The sequence below is a fragment of the Athene noctua genome, chromosome Z (assembly GCF_965140245.1).
Source record: "Athene noctua chromosome Z, bAthNoc1.hap1.1, whole genome shotgun sequence".
NCBI lineage: Eukaryota > Metazoa > Chordata > Aves > Strigiformes > Strigidae > Athene > Athene noctua.
The window spans coordinates 26,802,520-26,827,637 of record NC_134077.1 but is presented as its reverse complement, the minus strand read 5'-3'; the positions used below and the strand labels follow the sequence as shown (position 1 = coordinate 26,827,637).

At 36.3% G+C, this 25,118-nt stretch overlaps 1 protein-coding gene across 4 annotated transcripts in view; it reads right to left on the bottom strand.

Annotated features, from left to right (window-relative positions):
• The window catches only part of AP3B1 (adaptor related protein complex 3 subunit beta 1), a 157,913-nt gene that overhangs the window by 112,730 nt on the left and 20,065 nt on the right, over positions 1 to 25,118 (bottom strand). For all 4 annotated transcript variants that reach the window (XR_012635523.1, XM_074932049.1, XM_074932048.1 and 1 more), the window contains exons 4-7: positions 20,892 to 20,987; positions 18,517 to 18,677; positions 13,198 to 13,264; positions 4,099 to 4,278 (exon numbers count right to left, since the gene is read on the bottom strand). Coding sequence is in view for 3 of the 4 variants with exons in the window: in XM_074932049.1 (XP_074788150.1) it covers positions 4,099 to 4,278; positions 13,198 to 13,264; positions 18,517 to 18,677; positions 20,892 to 20,987 (504 nt within the window). In the remaining variant the exon portion in view is untranslated. The remainder of the gene's footprint in view (positions 1 to 4,098; positions 4,279 to 13,197; positions 13,265 to 18,516; positions 18,678 to 20,891; positions 20,988 to 25,118) is intronic.

Genomic DNA, 25,118 nt, shown 5'->3' with positions numbered 1-25,118 from the left:
GTATGCTGCATGTGAAACTTTATCATTTTCAATTACAGCCCACTCAATACGCTCCCCAACACAGGGAATCAAAAAAAAAAATATTTTGAGCAGGACTAGACACTGCTGAGCTGTCTTAAGTAGCCATCAGACACTGGATTCCATGACACATAACCATGACTTTTATGGAATACACTAAGAATTCATAATGATACTAAAAAAAACCACTACAGGAGCAGGGGACATTTTAAAGCATTTAACAAAAGACTAGAGATCACAGAACAGTTGAGGTCAGAAGTGACATCACAATATTTTGTCAGAGCTAGCAAGCAAAATAAATATTTTCAAGTTGTTTCTTACTGTAATTTCTTGAGAGTCAGGCTACTTTCCATGATTCATTTTTCTCCTAAGAGCCCTTATTCTTTCAGATAATTTTCTTCAGATTAACCTCTGCCCCCCATCAGTTATGTCAAATTCTGAGTACTTTAAATTAAGCAATACTTCAACAATTAATCCTAAAAATTTAAGCTTGAGACATGCTTTTCATAAGTACTTGTTTATAAATAACTTTGTTACAACTAAAAGCTCATGATCAATCTGAATTCAATGCTCTTTTCCAATCTTAACTGCACATCAAGAAAGTTTATTTCTGTAACCTGCAACTGTCCGAAACAAAACTCAGCAGTCCTGAGTCACTGGTTTTTTGCAAGACTACAGCTTCCACCTCCATTTTACGCTCTACAATGACCACTGAAACTTCTGACCAAGTCATCTGTTTTTAGAAAACATCCTCCCAGACAGCACACACATTTGGTGGTGGACCTATATACCAGAACAGCTGAAGCACCCACTACCTCCTGTGATCCTCATCTCCCTGCAGAAATGAGGAAATTTGAACAGCTTGAAAATCAGTTCCTTAACTGTCAGACTGCAACACAATGCATTCACAGAAACCAACTACAACTTTATTTTAAACATCTTCATGTATTAGGTTGCAAGCTGTAATGGTTCAGGAGCTGTTTTGCAAACAACCAGGCAGTCCCAAGAACTCCTGCAGCAAGGGCAGGGCAAAACATTTAAGCTGGCGTGCATTACAGTGTTATCTCCATCAGGCATGTTACTTCCCAGAAAACTTGGAATTTTTCTTCCCAGTTAGTCCCAAGCAGGTGTTTTTACTTCAGAATATGAGTGTCTTCCTCTCATTCTAATTAATACATGTTAAAGATGAACACAGTTCATATGAAAAAAAGGTTATTGCGAAATTGCTACTCACAGTTAACTACTTAAAAACCACTTAACCACCCTTTAAATATTTCAAGACAAATAGGATAAACCAAGGACAACCTTCCTTACACCATTCATGACTGAAATTAAAAATTCTACCCTTCAAAGAAGTTAGAAATAGGAATATAAAACTAAGTATTCATTAATAGGTAATTTGATTAAAGTTTTGCAACAATTTTAAGCATATTGCTCAAAAAAGGATTTTTCTCCATAACTGCTAAATACTCCCAAGTTTTTCTTCAGGTTTCTAAATGCACAATAGATTAGTTCAAAACATTACACAACTACTTGTTGGGAATTAGCTCAACTTGAAAAAAGCAGTATATATTTCTCAAAAAGTAAGGTAAATTTTAGTGAATAAAAATGCAAATATGCATTTTAGCAGCCTTGAATTTATTAATCTGATAGGTTTAATTTCCATTTTCCTGCATCAGCTTTATTTATAAAGTGTCCTGCCCTATAAATATGCTGTTATTTTCTATAGTCAAGCATCCTCTTAACAAATCTCCTCATTAATATGTAAATTTAAAGTCAATCGGTCTTCTCCCTGACAGCACCATGAATTCCTAGTGCACTGTATAATCGGCTTTGACTTGGCATCCACTATTTATCATCAAAGATGTCAGTTAGAAAAATTATGGAAAATGCACTGCAATTGATATGACTGCAATCTACTTCGTCAACACTTAATTGTTCCTCAAATCATACATTTACATATAAACAGCCTAAATACTGATCCATAATGATGCAAATAAACCAAATTAAAAATCTCTTCTGCTGCACAAGATGCCCTGTTGTATGATGAGTTCATTTATGAACCTATTGAGAAAAGCATGCATTTCCACTAACCTCAGGAAAAAAAATCCGCTAATTTAATTGCTGAATAGGTAGACAAACTAAATTTTGCACTGAAGCTCATGAAAGTGAAACGAAGTGTTATTAATACTATATTACTGATGACCCATTTTAGGTTGACACAGGCAGTGTTGTTACATAAACCTTTTACATTCCTAGAGCAGAAGCCACAGCAACAATTGTCATCTATTCGATTTCAGTGAAAAAGGTACATTAGAGTCTTAAAGAAACCTAATCCCATCAAGACCTCCAACCTCTCAGCCCAAAACAGCAGTTCATCCTCTTCTTCTGCTCTTCCTTTGTCCAATCATAGACTAAAACTGGTTTAAACGAATTGTGAAACAGTAGCTTTAGGCAAATTACCAATTTTAATTCTTTCTAAAGGTCAGAGAGAAGAATGCAAGCTACATACTTTCAATAAGCAACATGTAATAAATGCTTCAAGAACATTAGAACACATATTATTTAAGTGTTTCACTCTCTAAAAATACTTTATTTTAAACAATTTTCTGGAAAGATCTGTTCTTACAAACAATTACATTTTCATCTGAAATGAAAAAAGATGTTCCAGAACCCAACTGATAGTGCAAAAATATGATTCTACTTCAGATATTTTTGTTATGTTTCTAGTTTTCCAATAGTTATAACCCCTACTTATTTCAGAAGTGAATACAATTGTAAACTACATCAAGCTGAAATGAACTGTTTGTCAAAATGCATCTCCTTATAATTGTTTTCACATAATAAATTCTACATACATTAACACAGAATGCCAGTGCATTTCAGTCTTTCCCAGACAAAGGGTATAAATAAAGAGAGTTTGAAATAATTCATCAATAGCTGGTGTCATTCTGTATTCCAATGCTGAAAAACAAGGAAACCTTTAAAAAAATTGTTAATAAACTGATTACCAACCACAATAATCTGCATTGAAATAACAATGCCTGAACAGAAGCATTAAAACACATTATCTGAGCTGTGGCAGAACTACTTCAGTCTAAAGAACTACAGAAAAATTTAAAAAAAACCAAACGAGGTAACTTTCTCTAGGGTTCTGGGATCACCTTATAGTCATTACAAGTAGGTATCCCAAAACATCATTTTATGCAATTATACAAAGTCCATCTCCAGATACCACTGTAAAACAGTATATATAACAATGAATATGTAAATCTTTAAACACAAATTAATTTCAAGTTAAATGGTAAAACTTAACAGTAGCAACATCCCCAAACCTGTAATAAACACAACCAACCAGAGCTGTGGAGCAATTTTATACAATTCTTTTCAGAAGTATTATATCTTTTAATTTAAACTGTTACTCAGAGTTAAATTTCTATTGAAACCAATGTTAATAGCATGAATTTCTTGAGCTGGTCTACTTTTTTGTTCTTATGATAGGATTTTTATTTTTAATATCCCTTTCTGGAAATTTTAAGTAAGAGTATACTCATATTTACATCAGACAAAAGAAAAGGCAACATATTTTACATTGCACATTTCAAAAACATATATTCAAGTCTCCACACAGTCCCTCAGCACACTGACAAAGCCTAGACAAGTAATGTAATATTCACCATACTGTGATACTGGGTATTCCTATCTACAAAGTAAGTAGATTCTACCCAGTTTCAAACAGAATGGCAAACCTTTCTAGCTCTGACTCACATAAATCTCCCGGAGCAAAGAGCCATGTTGCTCAAAGAACCACTGAAAAAGGACTCTGCTGCCCTTGGGATGTGCCTGGGGTAAATCAAAACAGGTTATAGCCTGGAAAGAGAATTCTCATGCTCTGAAGAAAGGTGGATGCCTTGTGTCAGTGAAGCCTTAGAGAGCTAAGACTTATGTAATTAATTTCTATTTTTATAAAATAAAAAATAAGATGCATAAAAATGCATCTTAAAAAACTAAGTGTATTCAACATTGAAAATAATTCAAAATGCAAGCACACAATAGTAATTTAAAAAGTCACAAACTTACCTTCCATGGGCTTACAAACTGTGTACGTGCATATCGAGTTAACATGTGGATTATAACAACTTGACCCCACTCTTCCACATCAACCAACAAGTTGCAAAGCTTTCGGTAGTTCTTGTGAATCAGATCTATTCTATCTGGACACACTTCCTCAAATGCCATCACAACGCTCCCAGCTACCAGCTAGAAAACAAAATATAAACCAGAAGGTCAGTTCATCCACACAAGTGAGAATCAGAATTAATACTAGCAATTCTTAGCAATTTCAAATTGTTTCTATTAAATGAAAAGAGACATCAACAACAAAAAAACCCTAAGCCCACAGAAATGGTATCTTATTTAAAATAGAATTAGGGTAAGTTTATTAGAACGCAGAAAATATTTGCTCCTTCTATTACACACATAAATCTTAGCACTCAGCCCTGAAGACACAGTGCAATGTAAGCATTTTTTTTTCTTAAGAGTTATAGTTTCCACATAAATTATTAGAGAACTTGCAATTAATTCAGAAATAACAGGAAAGAACAAGAAGTCTAATACAGCGCAATGTCCTATAAGATCTATTGGGATTCTCTTATCAACACTGGCATGATCAAACTAAAGAGAAGTTGGGTATGTTCCCCAGCATTTCTGGGATTCAAACTTCTCTCTCAATATGGCCAAATTAACTGTTATATGAAATTTTATATTTAGAGCTTCATTAATTCACTTTTAAAAAAAACGGCATAAAAATCAGCAATACAATACAGGGATGTATTAATAATTTTCCTGAAAGAACACAAGCAGAATTCCTGCATGTTATTCAGCACTTCTCTACCAGTTCCAAAATTACAGAAATGGATCATTTCTGCCCCATTTTGCCTCCATAAGAAATGAATCTTTATATAAAGATCACACAGATCCTCATACTATGCACAAAGATCCTCATACTGACTATGATTATAAAAATAGCTTTGTTTTAATGAGAAAATAAAATTCTCACAAAAAATCCCAACATTCTAACATTTCAAGGGTTATTAAATCTTTCTTTTAAAAATAAAGATAGGAAACATTTTGGGGTTCCTGTGAAAATTCTAGCATGTTATTTTAATGATGGAAAAACCTCAAAAGTTGACCATATCTTATAAGGGCATGTCACTGTGTGCCTGGAATTACTGTTCTTTCTCTTCTAATTGCTTTAATTAAGATTTGTTTTGTGTCAGAGTACATGTTAAGTCAAATAACTAAAATGATGGGACTTTATATGAAGCAGCTGATATGTATGCAGTTAGCATGCATGCAGTATAGCCTTCTGGAAGCAAATTAATGTCATATTCTATCTGAGCACTGGGGATCTGCATTTCAACCTCTAAAATTTCCCCAATGACTTAAAGTAAGCAATTAAATAGAAGTGCAGTATATTGAAATGGTACTTTTGGAGAAATATTAAATACAATGATATTCATATGTTACATTTTTCTCCCTGTATTTGGCTGACATTTGGTTTATTAGTATGCGCCCAACATTACAATTGAAAGAAAACAGCTCAGAATATAGTCTTGCTATTATGCTAAACAAGTTTCAGGCACTGTGGGGATTTTATGAATTACCAATAAGAATAAACGTGAAGTTGCATTTATTGTCTCCAGCCCCATCCACATACTGGTACCTGCTGGTCCCAGCAAGTATACAATTCATTCCAGGGAGCAAAATTTGATTATTTGATAGAGCTAAATAAAATACACTTTACATCTAAAATAATTTGCTATTTTTTGGTCTGTCACAAAAATAATAGCACTTTGTTGATGCTGTTGTACTAAACTTAAACTTTATTCTTAATAATGTGCTGCAATAAGCTATTCTGTAATTAAAAACTGCTGCAAATAGATGGTTAGGTGTGGGTTCAAAGCCAGCAAGAAGACAGTGGTTAATGCCAGGCAAATCACTATTGGCCAGTTAAGCTGAGGATGGAAGAGAGGAAGGGTGGGAAGAGTTGTATGTATGCAGCAGAGCAATTTTATCAGGATGCAAAACTCCAAACTACACTTAAGGCCAGCTTGCAGAGGACACTGTGATGGATCTGAAGTTTTAGGAGAAAGCTCTGACACTTTTAGACCACAGACTATGTGTTTTAGGTCACTGTCCCATAAACTTACTATGGATAGTCTACTCCTCCACACTACAAGACAGTGTAGGGTTTCTTCATAGGCTTGACATACAAGAGAAGAAAAGAAGGGAAGAAAGAGGGGAAGAGAGAGAGACTGACACACAGATCAGTTTATGAATATAAGAATAGTCACAGCCTAATATTTGAAAATACCCTTTTAGGTTCATAGGTGAAGGATGACACAGATGCTGGTGTTCGACTAGTTCTGGAATAGATACACTTGACTTCTGCAACTAGTACTGCATGCACATTTTGCTGTATTTATCTTTCATTTGGTTATATTATAGTTTGAATGCTGACATAAAATAACACATATAACACTAGTTTAGATCTTTTAAAACTGAGCACATATCCCATGAACAGCACTGGCTTTTTAAAAGTTCCATTACTGTGAGTAAAACACAACAATTTGATACAAAGAAATAGTCATATTGAAATAAAGGAACTCTAAATCTTATTTCAATTCACATCAGCCACCTGCTCAAGTTTACATAAGAATCCTGTCACTTGTAAATGCTTAAAAGATATACATAAAAAACTGAACATACACTATGAAAGAGGTGCACTGAACAAACAAGCATTTTATTCCTGTGGCAAGTCCCTAGATTTACAAGTTAATACAGAAATTGCCATATATCATGATCCCTCTCCATATTACTGAATTTTCCAGAATCAGGCTTTTCATTTGAAAGGGAGGAAAAAAGTGAGAATGTAAGACAGATTGAAAATAAACTGGTAACAAGTGGATTTATCTGAGAAAATGTCCTAATGCTTTCTTAATAAGAGATTATTTTCTACTTGACACAGTTTCCCCTATAGTATGATCCTACTATACATCTAAACATCAGAGGAACAGCTAATAATCTTTGTTTATTAAATGCTCAACATTCCATAAAAATATTTAGAATTAAAACAAAATGATCCAATCAGAATATAAAACCAAAAAATATTGGTTTCCAAAAAACAGCCAGTTAATTTCCATCTCACTGTGTCAATAGTAGCTTTTTGTATAAGGAGAAAACATAAATCACTCCAACAAAACTAGCAATGAGCTCATCAAATTCAAATGCTGCTTTCCATTTATGTATTTTTTATATTAAAGCAATAAACATGGTTCATTTGTCTTCCACTGGTTGCCACGTTTTTCTATGCTGTTGCTATGAACTTCAGCCATTAGCTGTGCTCCAAGGTAAACTATATGAACCATCAACAAAAATGACAACCAATCTATGGAGTTCATATTTTCTCTAGATTATCTATGCTAGTTGACAAGCTGGTAATGAAAAAAATCACACTAAGCAAATGGTTCCTCTAATAACAATAAATTTTCTATAAAATTATGAAGGGTACAAAACGTTTCCTTGCATCTATTTTGTCATGAATTCTAATTAACGCTGCAAAAACCTGAGAGTGCTGGGTCATCACAAGAAGTGCATCAAGGTTTGATTGATAATACAGTGCAAGTTGGCCTATGTTGCCAAGATTCCTCTCTCTTAAATTAATGGCCACCCCACCTGCCCTAATCATATAGCCCAAATGATATTCCCCTTCTTATTTCAATTTTCTGGAGGTTAGGAAACTGGAAAAGATCAGTCATTTATCTTCTAATAGCTGGATAATAGATCTATCACAATAAAACATCTGCACAAACTCTGATTTTTTTCCACAAAACTGAAGCTTTTACCAGCATTAAATCAGTAAGTTAAGAAAACATTGTCTTACCCACACATTTGGGTTCTAAACTAAAATATTAACTTATTAACAAAAGCCTACTGTTGAAAAGTAGGGAGGTCAGCTTTCTTCTCCTCTATCCCCGTATACACTGCGCTTAGCTTAAAAGATCAAGATTTTCATTGCAAAGCCATCACCAATTCCTAGGATCATTTTTTACTCTAAGGGGTCTCACTTCACAAGAATCTGCACTTCATCTAGTAACCATGCAGTCTGCAAAAGAAATCTCACTACTCACCCATTTGTATGGTTGCTTCACCCCAAAAATAGAATTAATAAGTTGCACCTGCTATGAGTAAATTATAACACCAGAATAGAATAATAAATTTATTTAAATATGAGAAGTAGTTTAATGTGATTAAAATATTCTCATTAAAGGAAAAATATTTAAGCAGAGGGCAAGGGAAAATTTAGCCTTTAGAAAAAAGTGTAAATCTTAATTAGCAATAAACAGATTCCATAAGCTAATTTACTGTCACTCTTCAGCCAGAACATGCTTTTATCCCTTCCCATATTACATGACATCAGAGATTTCTGGGGACACTTCAGGAGGACATACTTAGGAATCAATGAGCATCTGCAAGTCTGACCAGCATGTTTTGATATTTCTCTTTAACATTCTACTGTCTTCGAGAGTTCAAAAGCAATGCTGCACTCTATAGTACCTGGTCCCAGAACAGGAGCTGTAATAGTAACAGCTATGATATAGGACAAAATATATGTGGCCACATACTAACCCAGCTCTGTGGATGGAGCTGAAAAAAATTCATTTTATCATGCAGCACATGCATTTATATTTCCAAACAAACATCATAAACCTTCCTTGTAACAGAGGTATCCGCCCAAATAAAATAAAATCAGACTGAAGTTAAAGACAGAAACCTGCAATAAATTTGGACATTTTTAGTAAGCCCAGCATCCATACAACTAATCCCAGCTATGGGTTTACATTTTGCCTTTTCTTTTTCGATGCAGCTTTAGATACACTTTGGGATAGTACAGTTTGGACTGAGGAATGCAAATCACAACTTCTTTTTCCTTTGCAGGTTTGGACAACAGATACAATTCCTTTCCAGTATCAGCATGGATTTTTTTTTAACTATTGTAATACAGGTATGATTAATGAACTTGATTTTTCTTGTTGTTTACATAGAGTTGTAAAATACACGGGCTACAAATACAATGCAGTTCTACAGTCCTTCACAGTATGACAAAAGCAACTTAAGCAACAAAGCCTGCCTTAAACCCTATGCCCCGAAGCTAGATCATCAGGCTTAAGTGAATGGAAAAAATACCAGTGAAGTGATACAGAATCAGCCAAAAAGAAAAAACTAAAGAGTTTCCTCTAAAATACCAATTATTCACACATGACTATGTGACTAGCTGTATTACTTTCTGAGAAAATAATTTTAGCATAAAATATACCCATGCTTTTTTCTTCCTTTCTACATAAAATCACGTTAGCTGCTCAATTATCTAGAATTACTAGAAAAATAAAAGGAGCAGGCATTCATGCTCTTGTACCTGCTTTTCAAAGTATGAGATACTTTCTTCTTTAAAGCAAGGGTAAACACGTAACTAGGAGTCTCTTAAGTCTCTGTAATAAAAATACTTGTAAACATCTTATCTGTTTAAAAATTAAATACACTGGCACAAAATCACAGCTTTGTTTATACACTGTAATAGCCAGTTAGCTACCCTTGAGGGTATGTTAACGATGGTTTGCACTTGATAATTTTGCATGTTAGATTAACTGAGAGCCTGGCTTTTAATTGAATCTTCATGTTAAGTCACTTAAGGAGTAGAGTGCTCTTGCACTTATCTCACCAGAAATTTTAATGAAGTACTGTCTTAAGGTTAGATCTCATCTTATTTTAAATTTTGCTTACCTCAGCTTCAATTAAAATTTACCACTGATTGAGACCTAAAAAAATGAACACTTTATGTATAGCCTGATAGAGTAATTTTACTGTAGGAAAATACCCAACCAGTTTCTTGCTATTTCAAATGTAAAATGACTCTGACTAATTTAAATACATTGTGCATTTTCTGTGCAACATAAACTGCATTAATAATCCACAATAGCACGTTCTCTCTGAAAAAAAAAAATTATCATTTACATAAATTTAGAGGCATTTATGTTTAGCAGCTATTATATCTCACTTTAGTGTAAAGATTATGTCACTTTCAAAAACCATGCTTGAGGTCAAACAATTATAGAAAATAAACAAATTATAAGTAAAAATTTACTTTTTATTAAAGCGAAGTCTAACATCACTTGAACAATCAACTCTTACACATGTCATTAATGTTAATAATTACACTCTCCCTCCAAATATGTCTAAAACAAATGGAATAAGAACAAAAGGCCAAACAAAAAAAATCACATAGTGGATTTTCCTGCATCCAGTTATTATATACAATGCATTATGGCTTGCCTGAGGATTATCAGCTCTTAAGGATGCAGGAATGCCAAAAGAAACCTGACATTTCCATCAGGGTAAAAAAAAAGGTGGAGAACTAATGAAGTTCAATAATTCCCAAAGTCAGGAAGATTCTTCCACTCTGGTAAAGGCATTATTTAATGAAAACATCACTACTTTCACAGCAAACTGATCTGCTGAGATTAGGTTAAAGCTATCACAAGATGCTAGCTAATGTTGATAATAAGGGAACAGCTTCTGTGCACTTAAAATTCAAGGAATCCAAACATTAGTTGCAAGTAAACACTTGTGGTTCAAGTTCCACAGTATCAGCCTTCAAATTACAGGGCATCTGACTGTCAAATAGGCAATGGAAACTGCAAAAACCTAAGAAATGCCATTAAACAAACACCTGCACTTCATAAGGCTATGACAAAATGTTCTACAGCTCACACCCATTTCTGGAATTCCAGTGGTAACAAACCTGACAACTTTATTCACAAAGTCTGTAACATATTTTCTAAAAGCTTTTATGTATGTAAAATGAGCTTTTTCTTTCATGCTATGTGTATAAAACTAATACAAATTTCCCAATAGGAGCTTAAATAAGACTTAAAAAGTAGCCAGTCTAAGGCTATATATAGCTTACATCCGTACACACCTGTACATAAGGACCACCACCCATAAGCTGCTGCATCTCCTCCAACTTTGAAAGCTAGAAGTAGCTACAAGTGGCACAGTTTCCTCCACTGTGAGCAAACTGCTACATTCTCCAATTAGAGGTGAAGAACAAGCTTGTTCAGATTGCAGTTACCTGCTAATAAAACACTTTGGCACTATACGCTTTCGTTAGTAAATGTGGAGGCTTTATGGGAACATTCAGTGGAATACAACAAAAGATTACTTAAGGTGAAGCTTTTCCATGCTAGACTGGGCCTCCCAAAGCTACCAAGGACTAAAGAGAGACCAATCCACTTTAGATCATAATCTGTGGAGTCTGGGATGAAAGAGCACATATTAATACTTGGTTTTGATTCAGAGACTCTCAAAGACAGATCTGTATGATTCCTTTCTGGAATAACAACTCTTCGTATCACTTCCTGAAAAAAGTAAAACTTCTGAAGCTGAGATGTCACAGCCCAGGCCAGAATCAGGTCTTGCTAGGGAACAGAACAAGAGGAATCAGAGGGAGGAAAAAGTTACAGCACTTAACCATTTCATGACTCCAGAGAGGTCTAGAAGACACAATTCTAGAGCATCATTCTTAGATTCTTGAATGTGCTTACAAAATAGCATAAATTTGATTATTGTTTGAGCTGGTATCTTCATAAATACAGTGTCCATTACTCAGTGTCACAGAGGTGTCAGAACGGTGGCATATACTAAGCAATGAGCATTAATTGCCTTGTAAGTAACTCTAAGTGCCAGGATCACTGTGCTGGGGAAAAAGAAGATTCAAACCTACACTAATTTCCTTGAACATTTTGTTAAAAGTAAATGTGTAAATGACTAGTTGTTGGATAACTTGCCATTTACCATAAGCAATAAGGACTAGGAAACAGAGTGAAAACTCCAGAATTTTGTTTTCCTCTGATCAGCAATAAAAAGAAACAAAGATGGCTTCGCAGCCCTTTATGCCTCCACAGGTATAAAGAATCTAATCTCACATTCACAGATTGCATGCACACCAAGAGCATGAACCACGAAAAGAAAATACACAAAGAACCACTGGGGGGGTAACTCCACAGAAGCACAAAGGCCTCTGACAAATGAGTACAGGTCAAGCACAGATGCAGTCAGGAGAACTAACTGATTTACTGTCTGCTGAGCCATTAAGCTCTAACACTCTCCTTCAGTAACCCTTCAGTGGAAGTTGCAAGATGTCTTTTAGAGAACAGCACCGTTTAGGTCCTGAACAGCTGGACTGTGCTAGAACAACAGATGATATATTCCTCTGTGTTACAAAAACACTTGGCAAATAGGAGATGAAGCAACACAATATCTGGTACCTAGTAATACTTTAATTTACTCAAAAATAACTACATTCACTAAATTAGTAATCCAAACAAGAATACAAGAATGCTTTAATGTACAACTCCACTTCTTATTTGCAGTCAATCTTTGATCCTTGCTTAACTACCTTTCTGGCTTAGACATGGGAAACTTATTTGTAGGGTACAGAAAAAAAAAGCATGTTAACCATTGTGAGACATCGAGGAGTTCATACAGAAAACCTGTATCTATACAGGGCAGGCAAAATATAACAGGAGTGTTAAATTTACAGAAATCGTCCCAGGACATCAGTTTTATTTATCAGGGATATTTCCAAGAACAAACAAGTGCACAGCAAGTATCATCGTTTAACAGTTGTACACACTACAAGGCAGACTGATGTCAACAGGCACACTGTGCATAGTACAGAAGTAACTTATTCTTACAGTATCACAAACAAATTGAAATTTTCTAATTTCTCAATGAAAAATTGTTTATACATAGACACTTGTACACTGCTTCATATTACTATATAACTTTCGTTTTCAAAATTCAGTTTAAAGAAGCACACATAAACATGGTAACAAAACCAGATTAAGAATATCCATGCTGCAAGTAAACTTACCAGTCTTATTAAAGATGGTCACTATTACAGTCATAGTGTAATGCATAAATACACAATTGTAGTTCTATCTAAAAACATATAAAACCACACCAGCAAGGGTTAGAGAATTATATTATGTAGTGCTGAATGACAACTTCAGGAGTAAACTCTTTGAAAATATTTAATAGCATAATAACATTTCTTACCGTACTTCTATCCTTCAAAAGCTTTTCTATGACTTCAATTAACATTTCCTTTTGCTCTGGATCAAGACTAGAAGGAAAAATAAAAATCTTTTTTACTCATTTGGTCAGACATATCCAAAATTAAGTTAGGTTTACTGACCTTCAGACACAAGCTGGGAACCAAGAGCATTGAAGAAACCACTTCCAGAAAAATCAGTTATTCCAAAGAACTGATTGTATTAAAAGAATCTGACTGAAAATAAAGTTAAATCAGGGAATAGAGAACTGAATTGAAGGAGTATAAAATTGAACCTTTATGTTAATATAAATTATGAAGATTACCACTTATGTGTGTTCTATTATAATCTTAAACTCATAGAAAATCTAGGATTCAAGAAACATTAAGACAGGCTAGCCTATTAGGGAGAACCTGACAGAGCTTCAGATGTTAAGTCACAAAGATGTCACTAGTTTTTCAGAAGGGAATTTCTGCATGAATGAATTCAGCAGTGAATGTACATCAAGACAAAGCAAAATCACCCCCTTATTATCTAATTATCAATCTAATGCTTCAAGTAAGACACTTTGTTAACTTCACTAATTTTAGTCAGCAACACTGCAGCTCAAAAATTTGGACATTGTATTCAAGCGTACCTATACAAAGTTGGTGTGCAAGCTGATGATAAATAGACTGCTTAAAGTCCTATATAAATAGTAAAAGAGGAAAAATAAGAAGTTGCAAACAACAACCTTTTTACCATTGTTTTCATATTCAAAGAGCAGAGAAAAATTTGCCAGAAATACCAATTATTGTCAAACTTGCTTCTTAGGTAGGTAAGGACCAACTTTTCACTCTGCTTCTTCATCATGGATTGACAGAGCATGGAAGAATCAAAGCCAAGGTAGAAGAAAATACACAACAAAAGCAGGTACAAAGTGCCATACAGATGAGTAGTTCTATGCCTTTTAAGTGTCATTTCAACATGGATACAACTACAGCTAAGTAAGGAAGTATTTGGTCATTACTGTACACTTCAGTTCTAATGCTGAGTGAAGAACTGCCTTAGCGCATAGTATACCCTTCCCAGCTACAGATTCACAAAGAAAGTATCTAGCTTCATACTACTTCACTAAGGTTCTAACAACTAGCAGTACCAGAACATGCTAAATGGGTAACAGAACTTTGTTAGAAGCCACAATCATCATAATCAAAGCAACAGCACGTTGTGCCATAGGTACTTCTATGGTCACCTTTTGTTTCAATTTTTACTTTTGTCAAAAAAGGCTTACTGGATCCTGTGCCAAGGACAAAAACCTTCAGAGGAAAAGCCAGAAGTCTTTCTAATAGGCCTTTTTTCAAATTTTCAAAATTGGTGTAAGATTTAAAGAAAGAAAGAAGTGCTTATTACAAAGAAACTTTGAAAAATATTGATATTGTTATATGATCAGAAGAAGTTCAGGAAGGACTCTTTAACTGAATTCACATTTGTCCCCCTCTTTGCTGATGTTTTACGTAAGGAAGGCAGCATTCCTGGAGACAAAAGAACAGGCTAAGGAGTTCAGAGTGATCTGCTCCCATTATGCTATCTACTAGCAATTGTATGGAATCTATTAATAGTAGCAATGGGACTTTTAAATTTCTTTTCCAAAACTCGCTGCAAGTAGGATCAAGTACACAGTAGAGCTTTCTATTGATAGACATAAGATACTAATTGCTTTGAAATGCACTCTAAGTGAAATAAGCAAGAGGTCTGACATTTTCAATGATAAAATTACCCCAATGTACCTGGCAATGTTGACTGCATTGGGCACAAATGTTGCTGTTCACACAATGCCTGAAATCTTTTCTGTTTGATATGTAAGCTTCCTGCTGCTAAGATTGATTGAACCACTAATGAAAAAGCTCTTCTAGGTCAGACATCCATCCAAACACCATGACACTAAATGCAAGGAAGATTGGAGTATCGAACCTGCATCCAGAAGCCCAACTGGAGCACTAACTGAACTACAGGACTATCAAGCAGGTAGAGAAGTCATAGAAACCAAAAAGTAAATGGAGCATACAGGCACTATTAGAATAAACTGTTACTTCTTCTTACTCAAATGCTCACAGAAGATGGAGTAATTAGAAGTAGGAGAGTATATAAACTGTTGACTAATTTCACATCAAAAATCTATCCAGAATTCTGATTTTGACCAACTTCAGAATGAATCTTCTGCAATTACCTGCTTGTTCTAAATAGGCCAAAAGACAGTCTTGCCACCAATATGATCTGCTTCACTGAACTGAGGAGCTATAGTAATGATTTTTGATGAAACATCTGTTGAGCCTGCCTGTTAAAGACTCCTACTTGCAGGGAAGCCAACCAGGCCTGCCTGTGGTCTGGTTAATTTGACAGTCTCTTTACCAGTTCCCAATACTGCTGCTTCTTCAAGTGATCCAGAAAGCTATACTCTCTCCCTTGGTCCTTTGGTAAATCAGTGCTATCAGATACAGCACTTGTATAAGTAAATTTTGAAAATGTGACAATAAAAGTTCACATGCTTCCTATAAGCAGTTCCCAAATTCTACTACCAAGAACACAAATGTTAGTTAGTTACAACTCCACTCACAAGTTACCATGAAGCTTGCTCTAGCTCAGGAGTTTGCAGCTACAGCAATTTAAAAACTTGCATTATGATGCCTAGGATGTTTGCATGAAGTGAAAATTTATGAAGGATGCACAGGCCCTCTAAACCATTAAGGAAATATTTATGATCATTAGTTTCAATAGTATTCCTTTGCTATGTGAGCTAGACATCCATTTTACTACCAGTCAGGAATTCACAAAAACTAGAAGGGAGTGAGACCAGTTTCTCTTGCTTGTACTGCTGTATTTTTTACCATGTGCTATATTTTTTACCATAAAAAATAGCTTTTTATGGTACTTGCAAGGATGATTTCAAAATCTCACCACTAACATCATATAAGCATAGGATATGAACCAGATATAAGAAAAAAATACAAGTTATATTTGAAGATGCAATCACATCATATCTGGTTGGACAAAAGATGGATAAAAAGGTCTTTTAGTAACCAAGTTAGGTTTCAGCATCTTCCAGTTGTGCACCAATCACCAATAAGCTCTTTAATCTGGACTAGTAAAGTAAACTTTGCCTGTCATGAAGAGAAGAAATGGAAGCATCAGTTAAAGACAAAATAACAATACCATCCAAACTGCTGTTCAGATACTGCTGTGCCTTGTTGGCACTAACAATTACTGCTGAACTCGTCAGAATAGTTTTGATACTATCAGGAATTCAAAGTACACTCTGTATATAGAGAATAATTCAGACCACAAAGTCTTTTGTGTGCTGGAATGAAATGCTAACAAAAAATAAACTACTCAAAGGACTTAAAATCCATTCCCTCTTGTTAGGTTATGTGATAAAAGGCTTGTCTGCACACAGAGTACAAAGGTGGGGGATGTTATCTCCAGTAACATCCTGACCCAGCTGTTCCCAAGGCCATCCCATGATAGCACTTGGCTCATTAAAAAAAAAAAAAAAAAAAAATCTCACCAGAAAAGTCATCAGACTTACAGTCCTGAAATCAACCTATCATAACTGAGAGAAGCTCTCCAGAAAACCTTGCAGACTTAGAGGTGTAAGACTACAGAAAGCCAGAAAGCGCATTTTGGGATTGTGCAAGACTTACTATGGAATGTTTACGGAGAAGTGAAAGAGAAGAATCTAGATGATTTCAGGAGGAACAACCGTAGGAAAATAAGACGGATAGGTGCATAAAAGAAGCCAGTTGTATATAAACACTTTGCTGCTCAGCAGTCTGTTCTGTCTTCTCATTAAACTCTATTTCTAACTATTGTCCTGGGTGAGGCAGTCTATTCTGTGTGCATCTGTGATATGGAAGTCTAAACTCCAGAAACTGGAGTCAGGCCATGGATTATAGGGACTTCTATAACTGCAGAATGAGCAACTGGAGCAAGTACATATGTCACTATCTGACTGCTAGAGAATATCAAGCCAGACTTGGGAAGCCAGGTAATGAAGTAGAGTCCAGTCTGGGCTGGACATGTCTGCATGTCTCTGAGTGAGACAACCAGAGATTCTGGCTACCACAGGAACCAGGGCATCCAGGCCAACTGCTGGAGAGACTGTAAGGTCTGGAGGTTGACTGAGATACCCACTGGTGCATCTCAGTCTCTCTGTTTCTCTCCCCTCTTCATCTTCACCCAGCAGGACATATCTGGAGATGAGGGAAAATAGTCTGAGTGTCTAAATCCAGCTACTGTGGGACTCACAGTGTCTGAGTGAAAGGGTGGGGTGAATATCTGTGTCTGATTGAGGAGGTCTGTAATAGAAAATGCAGTGGGGTTGCAAGCATTGCCCGCTTGTATGTGCCAGTACCAGCAACTGGGGAGACTGGAGATCCAAAGCCAGTTACTGGAAAGCCTAAGCATCTAGGATCATTTCAGGGGGATCCATATTGCACATACATAGGTTTGCTAATTGGCCTGCATCCTGTTCAGCCAGAGAATGCAACAGGATAAGGCTACTGGTGCTAGTTTTGTCTGCATGAGTGCTGTTTTCTGTCTGTACTCATCTGTATAGCTGGCTGCGTGCATGTGTGTTGTATATGTGTGTGTGTGTGCCCATTAGGAATATGTGCTCAGCCTCAATACTGGTTGGTCTGAGGGGGCATGGAACTGCAGAAGCTTCAAGCTATCTGATTTGGAACCCCTAACACCTCTCACTCTTCTCTTTTTGGCAGAGGCGAAATAAAAGGGAAATAAGTAGGTGAATAAATGCCTGCCCTTTTTTTGGAAAGGTACAGATTCTGTTGCCCCCACCTGTGGAAACTAGCACCCATCTTTTCGTAAGAAGTCTTCCACAACAAGAATTTCTGAAGAGGAAAGAGGAAGATTTGGAACATTTAGATTGGCACAGATACAATTTCTACGAGTTAGTATTAGTTTGTAACCTGTATTGCAAACTACAGCAAATTTCAGGATGAAAGATACAGATGCTAAACACAGAAATCTTCAATTCTGAAAGTAACCATCAAGATAGTTGCTACACAACTAACAATAACTGGTATATTAAAAAAAGAGATCAGTTTCTTTTTGTATCTCTTCATAGTTATCCTGTTATTCCAGCAGGCAAGAAACCTGCCTGAATTCTAACCAAATCAGTTGAGTTTCAGAATGTCTACACACACTTTTACACTTTCCAAGAAATGGATCTGATATAACTGAGACATGCCAACCCCCCAGTAGTCTTAATAAACATAGCCCACAACTATCTTAAAATTGCTTTCCAGTATTTGTCAGAATCACTTACCTGTACAGTTTTTGGATTGCATGGGCTGCATTCTTCCTCACATACGGAGATAAATCAGAAGAGGCCTCCTTAATAGCAAGCATCATAATAGGAACAATAATTGGGACACGGATACTGGATAGAACTCTTAAAGCACTTGCGCGGATTAACTGATTAGGATCCTAAAGAATGGGAGAGGAGGGGAGAAATAAGGTAGTGCAGAAACACATCATTAAATTCAGTGCAGTGTTTACAATAATTAGTGACCACACATTAAAACATGTATATCTATCAGTCAGGCTTGCAAGCTAAAGTCACAGTAATAATAAAATGTACCAAAATCCACAGAAGAAACTTTTAACAACCAACAAAAGTAAAAGAAGGTAAGAAAGAAAACACTGAAACATTATGAATATCTGGAAAACTGGAAAAGGAAAACATTAACACAATTAATTTTCCCAAGCAAAATATAGGAATGATGGATAAAACAGACTAATATTTTATTTAATGGTCTGAAACCTTTTCTGCAATCCAAGTAGAATTCAGATATTCTGAAAAACACATCTAGCCCAGTTTTATTACTTAAACGTAAGAAGTGTGAAATGCAAATACAGTTCTCAGTTGTGATACTCCCACTCAAGTTCTTGACAACACATCCATTTTATGCTTTTCTGCAAGATATAAACTGAAGCCCGTAACAAAATGAACTTTCTTAAGAACATGTCAAAATATTAAGCTAAGTGTTTTGAGGCTTTCTTCGATTTCCTACCCTCCCTTCTTTGTCCCAGTACTTGTTCCCCTTTCATAATGCTAGGTTTAGCTTGGAGATCCAACAACAGCACAGAAAAATCTGTATTTGGAGGAACTATTATGTAAACTTTGTCCCTTGATCATGGGCTTGGGACATATGGGAAAAGTGTTGCTTAATCAAGTACTAAATCCTCTAACATCTAGCAAACTGAAACTGCAGCAGCATTAATTCTGTGTAATGTCTGCTAGAACGGCACTTCCAAAAGAACATTTGTCCCAAGGACTGAGAGTCAGCAACATAGGTTTTCAGACTGGTATTACTTAATGACCAGTTCATATAAGCTCTCAAAATACCTACATCTTAGCTGCTTCTGAGTAGTAAGCATCTGGATGGTGAGAGCACTTAATTTGTTTGGAAAAACAACTGGATCTTATCAGAGTTTGCAAAGCTCATTTCCAATCATACAAGTTTAAAATACTCTAAAAAGTTCTTTCTAAAGAGGGGAAAAAAAAAATATCTACACATAAAACCAAATTATAACCTTCATAAAACCAGAAACAAAATGTTAGAAAAAATTAACAGAGAGAATTAATTACATTTACCTAGCTTCCATAGCTGGTTCAGTAATTTCCTTAGTTGCTCCAACAGGGGAGGTTTAGACTAGACATTAGGAAAAATTAGGAAAAAAATTTTCACAGCAAGAGTGATCATACAGTGGAATAGGCTGCCCAGGGAAGTGGTGGAGTCACCATCCCTGGATGTGTTTAAGGGTTGTTTAGATGAGATGTTGGGGGATGTGGTATAGGGAAGAACTTTGTACAGTCAGGCTCATGGTTGGACTCGATGATCCCAAGGGTCTTTTCCAACCTGAATGACTCTGTGATTCTGTGATATGTCATTGAGATAAAAAATGAAAGGAAAGGGGCAGAAAGCTCTCCAGTCAGTTGCGAGATGCTCCTACAGTTGTACACTTGGTGGTCTAATTGCAACATTTTCCAACAAGATGCAAGGTCTGGATCAGTGACATGACAGAAATTAATTATGAACATAGAGTAGCCTTAAAAGAAGAGTAGAAGAAAAAAAATCCAATTTTGTCTTATTACAAAAACTGGCCAAACTTAAAACCAGAGACTTAATAAATCTTTCTTTTCTCCATGGTCACACTTCAAAGGTAATCCTAATCTTTGTTCTTTAATCCCATTCCCCACTGTGATCTGAATTTGAAGTGAAACAGTATAAAATACTATTTCTTCAATGTTTTTAGTTTTAAAAAAGCATGTGCAACACATTGAATATTTTAATTTAGGTACTACGATCTTCCTTTTGTTCCAATTATCTGTTGTACACAAAGATCTTTTACACAAACTAAAAGGAACACAGGTGGTTCAGAGTAGTAACAAGATCTTTCTATCTGCACAAACTACCTTGGAAATTTTATTTCATTTAGTAATTTTATTTCATGCAGGCTTAGCTGCTTGATGAGGTTTGAGGTAGCACAAAAAACTTTGTCGATGTAACTTGAAACTACTTTATCAGATGCTGATATTTACATGCTTTAGTTTACCAGACTACCTTACACAGATATTTTTATTTTTGTGATACTAGCTCAGAATTCTGTATGAAATATTGTTTAGTAGTCACTCACTTTTAAAGCACGCTGGAAAGTACTGATGGACAATAATGCTAGATCTTGCTGTTCCTCCGCGTAACGCATCAGATAAACATATACAAGCTTTTTTATCTGAAAGGAAAAACACCATGAACATCATTATCAGAAAGCTTTAGAATTCTGTAAAACAAAATCCTAGATTGCACATTTTCATCAACACTTTTTTCTCTGAAGTAAGAGTTAATATATCACTCACGTGCTTCTCAAAAGTCTTAAGATTTAGCGTAATGCTTTTAACAGAAACTCCCTAAGCTTTTGCAATATTACCTAATTAATGATACAGTCAGATGAAGGCTAACAACACATACTACTGCTTTACATTATGAACTAGTAAATAAAGACTTGAATAATCTAAGAAGCTGACACGTGGCAACTGATAAGCACTTCTGTTTTTTTCTTATGGAAAACAGGTTGAACTGCAATAGCCAAGGATTTCAACAAGCCCATTTTACTTTACCCTGAAACTCAAAATCGATTACTTTAACACATTTGAAAGATAATATAATTTCCAGATGAAGTGTGTTAACTTATACTCTTTAAATCTGCTTAAAAGAGCATTTCTGACTATGTCTTGGACAAAAGCAAAGAGTATTAGATTCATCTTTGCCTGACTACAAGCATTCAAAAGATGTAGCCAATATAAGCATACCACAAAGGATGCAATGTTCAAAGATTAAGAAAACCTCAGTATGATCTTGGGGGAGGAGGGTATTCAATTTAGTTCACTTTACCCCCTCATGGCCACTGTATGCCCAGGAAGCAGTGAAAACATTTTTTACATTTGAGTTTTAAACTGACTATTGGGGTTTATAATGGAAAATTCTGAAAGACCCTCAACTACAGCTGTGCTATAATTACTGTCACTATCAGAAGATGTATGTTTGTGCCAATTCTGGCAAAAAGCATAATATTAAATCACAGAAGGTTATAACATACTAAATTATTTGTTGTTCAGCTATAGACAAGCAGCAATCAACATTGACCACAAGAGGCCTATGCACTGAATGACTGCAGGTGTGCAAAGAAAGCCTCCTTTCCTTGAAACCACTCTGTGACTAGAAATGGAAGCACTTAGAGCTTCGTGACTACACTATTCTTTTACTATTTACCTTCATTCAATGTTAAAATGCTCCTTTCTGTAAAACTAATCATAACAGGGGCACATTAGGCTTCGGGAACACAGGCAGATTTGTTTAATTATTTTATCAATATAAGCACATCAAACTCCATGAGTTATTGACCAAGACTTATTTTTGTTCTATACCACCAATTGTTTATTAGGTCACTTTTTGTATCCTTACCATCCATGACATGATGCACATAATCAAGTTGAGATCAGCGTGTACTTATAAAAACAAAAATCACAAGGCACTTCTGTAAACAATAAAATGTCCTTTGCTTCTTTTAAAACAAATAAACGTGTTCTACGGCTTCTTCACCTCCATTCCCCCCCCCCCCCCCAAAAAAAAAAACAAAACCAACCAAAAAACACCAAAACCAGCAGCCATTTCTGGGCAGGAAAGTCACTCAGATGAACTGATGTATTTTATGCTACTGCATTGTAGCAATTTGTATGGACAGATTTGTGTAAGAATTCTTAAGAAGAGAAAAAATTTGGCAAAACATTATGAGAAAACACTATCAGGATCAATGTACTAAGAATCTGCCTTAACCTAGTAATTTCTCATCTCATTAGGATTTCAAAAGCATCCTAAAAACTGGAACATGGTAAAGGTTTCTGAGACCTAGAAGTGCTAATCAGATAGCTCTAAGTATAGCTACGTTATGACCTAAACTTGTCATCTAACTAACATTGATAAAGAAATTAGTCAGCTGGTTTTACTGAATGCCCTGATCTCTTTTCAGTTTAACAGACTTCCCACACAAATATGTTAGAACTAAATGGTGGAAAACTAATGAGGGAACTTTACAGCATAGAGGAAGACATGTGAATTCATAACTGTCTATTTGTTTTAAAATATAAGAAAAGGCCCACAAAACATAAACAGTGAAAGGCTTCTGCTAATTAACATCAGCTTACGTGATAAAACCTTGCCTGCACACCCACACAGGTTTAGCCTCTCCCTAGGCTCTCACAGGAGCCATCAGCACCACAGGTGCAGAGAGAACACCACAGTAGGAAGGAACCCAAATTTAGGACTCAAAGGAAAGGACATCCTGTCAGGTCCCTCCCCAGGACCGCCTCAGAAGAGCTTTAGCTCCCATGTCAAGGTGTAAAACCCATCAAGAGTCAACACCAAAGCACCTTTCAGACCAAGAGGCTTTTCTGTGTAGAGGTACAGGACGTAAATTAAGAGTATCATGGGGTGTTTTGGGGAGGAACCAAAGTGAAGGAGAAGAGAGGGAAATCTATGTGATCTGGGACGAACAAGTCAGGCAAAATAGAGGGATAAGCAGACAAAAATGGCTGGACACATTTAAGCAGTTTGCTGGTTGCTACATCTATCCTTCTGTGCCCTGCACCTGATCAGTACTGACTTGTATTTTCTCATTAAATTCCATTTTGAACTATTTGTCTTGGTGAGATACTCTCTATTCAGTGTGAAGATGCATGTATGTGCCAGCAACCAGTCAGGCCACAGGCTGGAGGGCCCATGTGTCCATGGGCACCAGTGACCAGAGTGAGGGGACTTAAGTGCAACTCTAGCAAATGGAATGGGACCTCAAGTCATAGGGGCCCTTACACCCATGGTGGCCAGCACGTGGAACAAGTGAGGGTCTGGCTGCCAACATCTGGGCTGGGGCCACATGCCAGAGGGCCCATCAGCATGGATGCAAGCAACTGAAGAGACTGGAGTATGTAAAACCAAGCACAAGCCCATGTGTCTGTGGCACTAGTGACTGGAATAGATACGGTTGTCCCAGTGGATCAAGCTGCACTATCTGTTGAGTAGGTGAAGTGGCCTGGGAAGAAGGCAGGTAAGCATGCGGACATCTAAGGGTGAGACCACCACAGGACGTGGCTATGGCATAGACCAGGGGAGTCCCATCCTGCTGTCAGAGAAAGCAGATGGTCTATAGGTCTCTAAGGGCAAGAACCATGTATCTGTGTGCATTTCTCTACATGCCTAATGACAGGGGGTTGGCTAGCAGAGGACCAGGAGATTTCTAGACAAGGTCCACTTGTGTGATTAAGGGCAAGACCATGAAGGGTTAGCTACTGGGGGACAAGGGGAGGCCCGGTTTACGTGCGTTCATATGCTTACAGCAGTTTGTACCAACAACTCCTGGGCTCGTATGTCCTGGTGCCAGCAACAGCAGTGACTGGGATGCAGGGGCCAGCCACTGGGCAGACCATATCTGAGTCCAGCTCTTGGACGGATCAATCCTGTACATGTGTATGTATACATACATTCCCACCAGCAGACCTTCACCTTGAACTGCCAAGCTGCTGGTGCTGTTTGTGTTCATATGAGTACCCTACAACAATTTATGGGGTTGTCTCTGTATATATTTCTTTGTTGGGCTAGCAGTTCCAGCCCTAACTGTTAAAAGCACTCAAGATGAATAATGCTGATCAAGGGACTCCTCATGTAAGGTCTCTCTATTCAGAACTGGACTTAAGAGTACTCATAACTCACAAACAGAAGTTAAAGAGGAAGAGAACATTTAACTCATCTGATTCCTTGCCCCATTTCCTTTTATCATCAATTAATAAAAGTACAGTTACAATTTCTAAAATTATTTTAATACCGTACGTTCTGAAAGATCGCATTGTCACCTTTGCATGCTTATGCCTCCTTGACTTACTAAAGCTCAGTATTTGGACTCAGCCAAATATACTTCCTTCAAAGAATGAAAAAAACAGTTTTAATGCAGTACCTAAAGCTAAAATTAGACTCAAATTTGACTATCACTATGCATCCATGTAAAATAATGAAGAAAACAGACGTATCTGTGACCTGCTATATCGCACATTAAAGAGACACAGGAGTTTGCTGAAGTCATTATTGCAGGAAATATTCAGGTGTCATAAGCCAGGGAAAAAGCAACTTTCTGTTGATGTTAATAATAAAGGCCATATTTCCAGGTGAGGCGGGAAGAATTGGAGCATGCATTCAATAGACTTCTCTTCTTAAAATCCAGTGCTTTAAACAACTATCTCCAGCATTTTTCCAAAATTATGATCCTGTACAGTAGGAAGTAACTAGTATCATTATATGCTTGCTCTGCTTTCCTCAA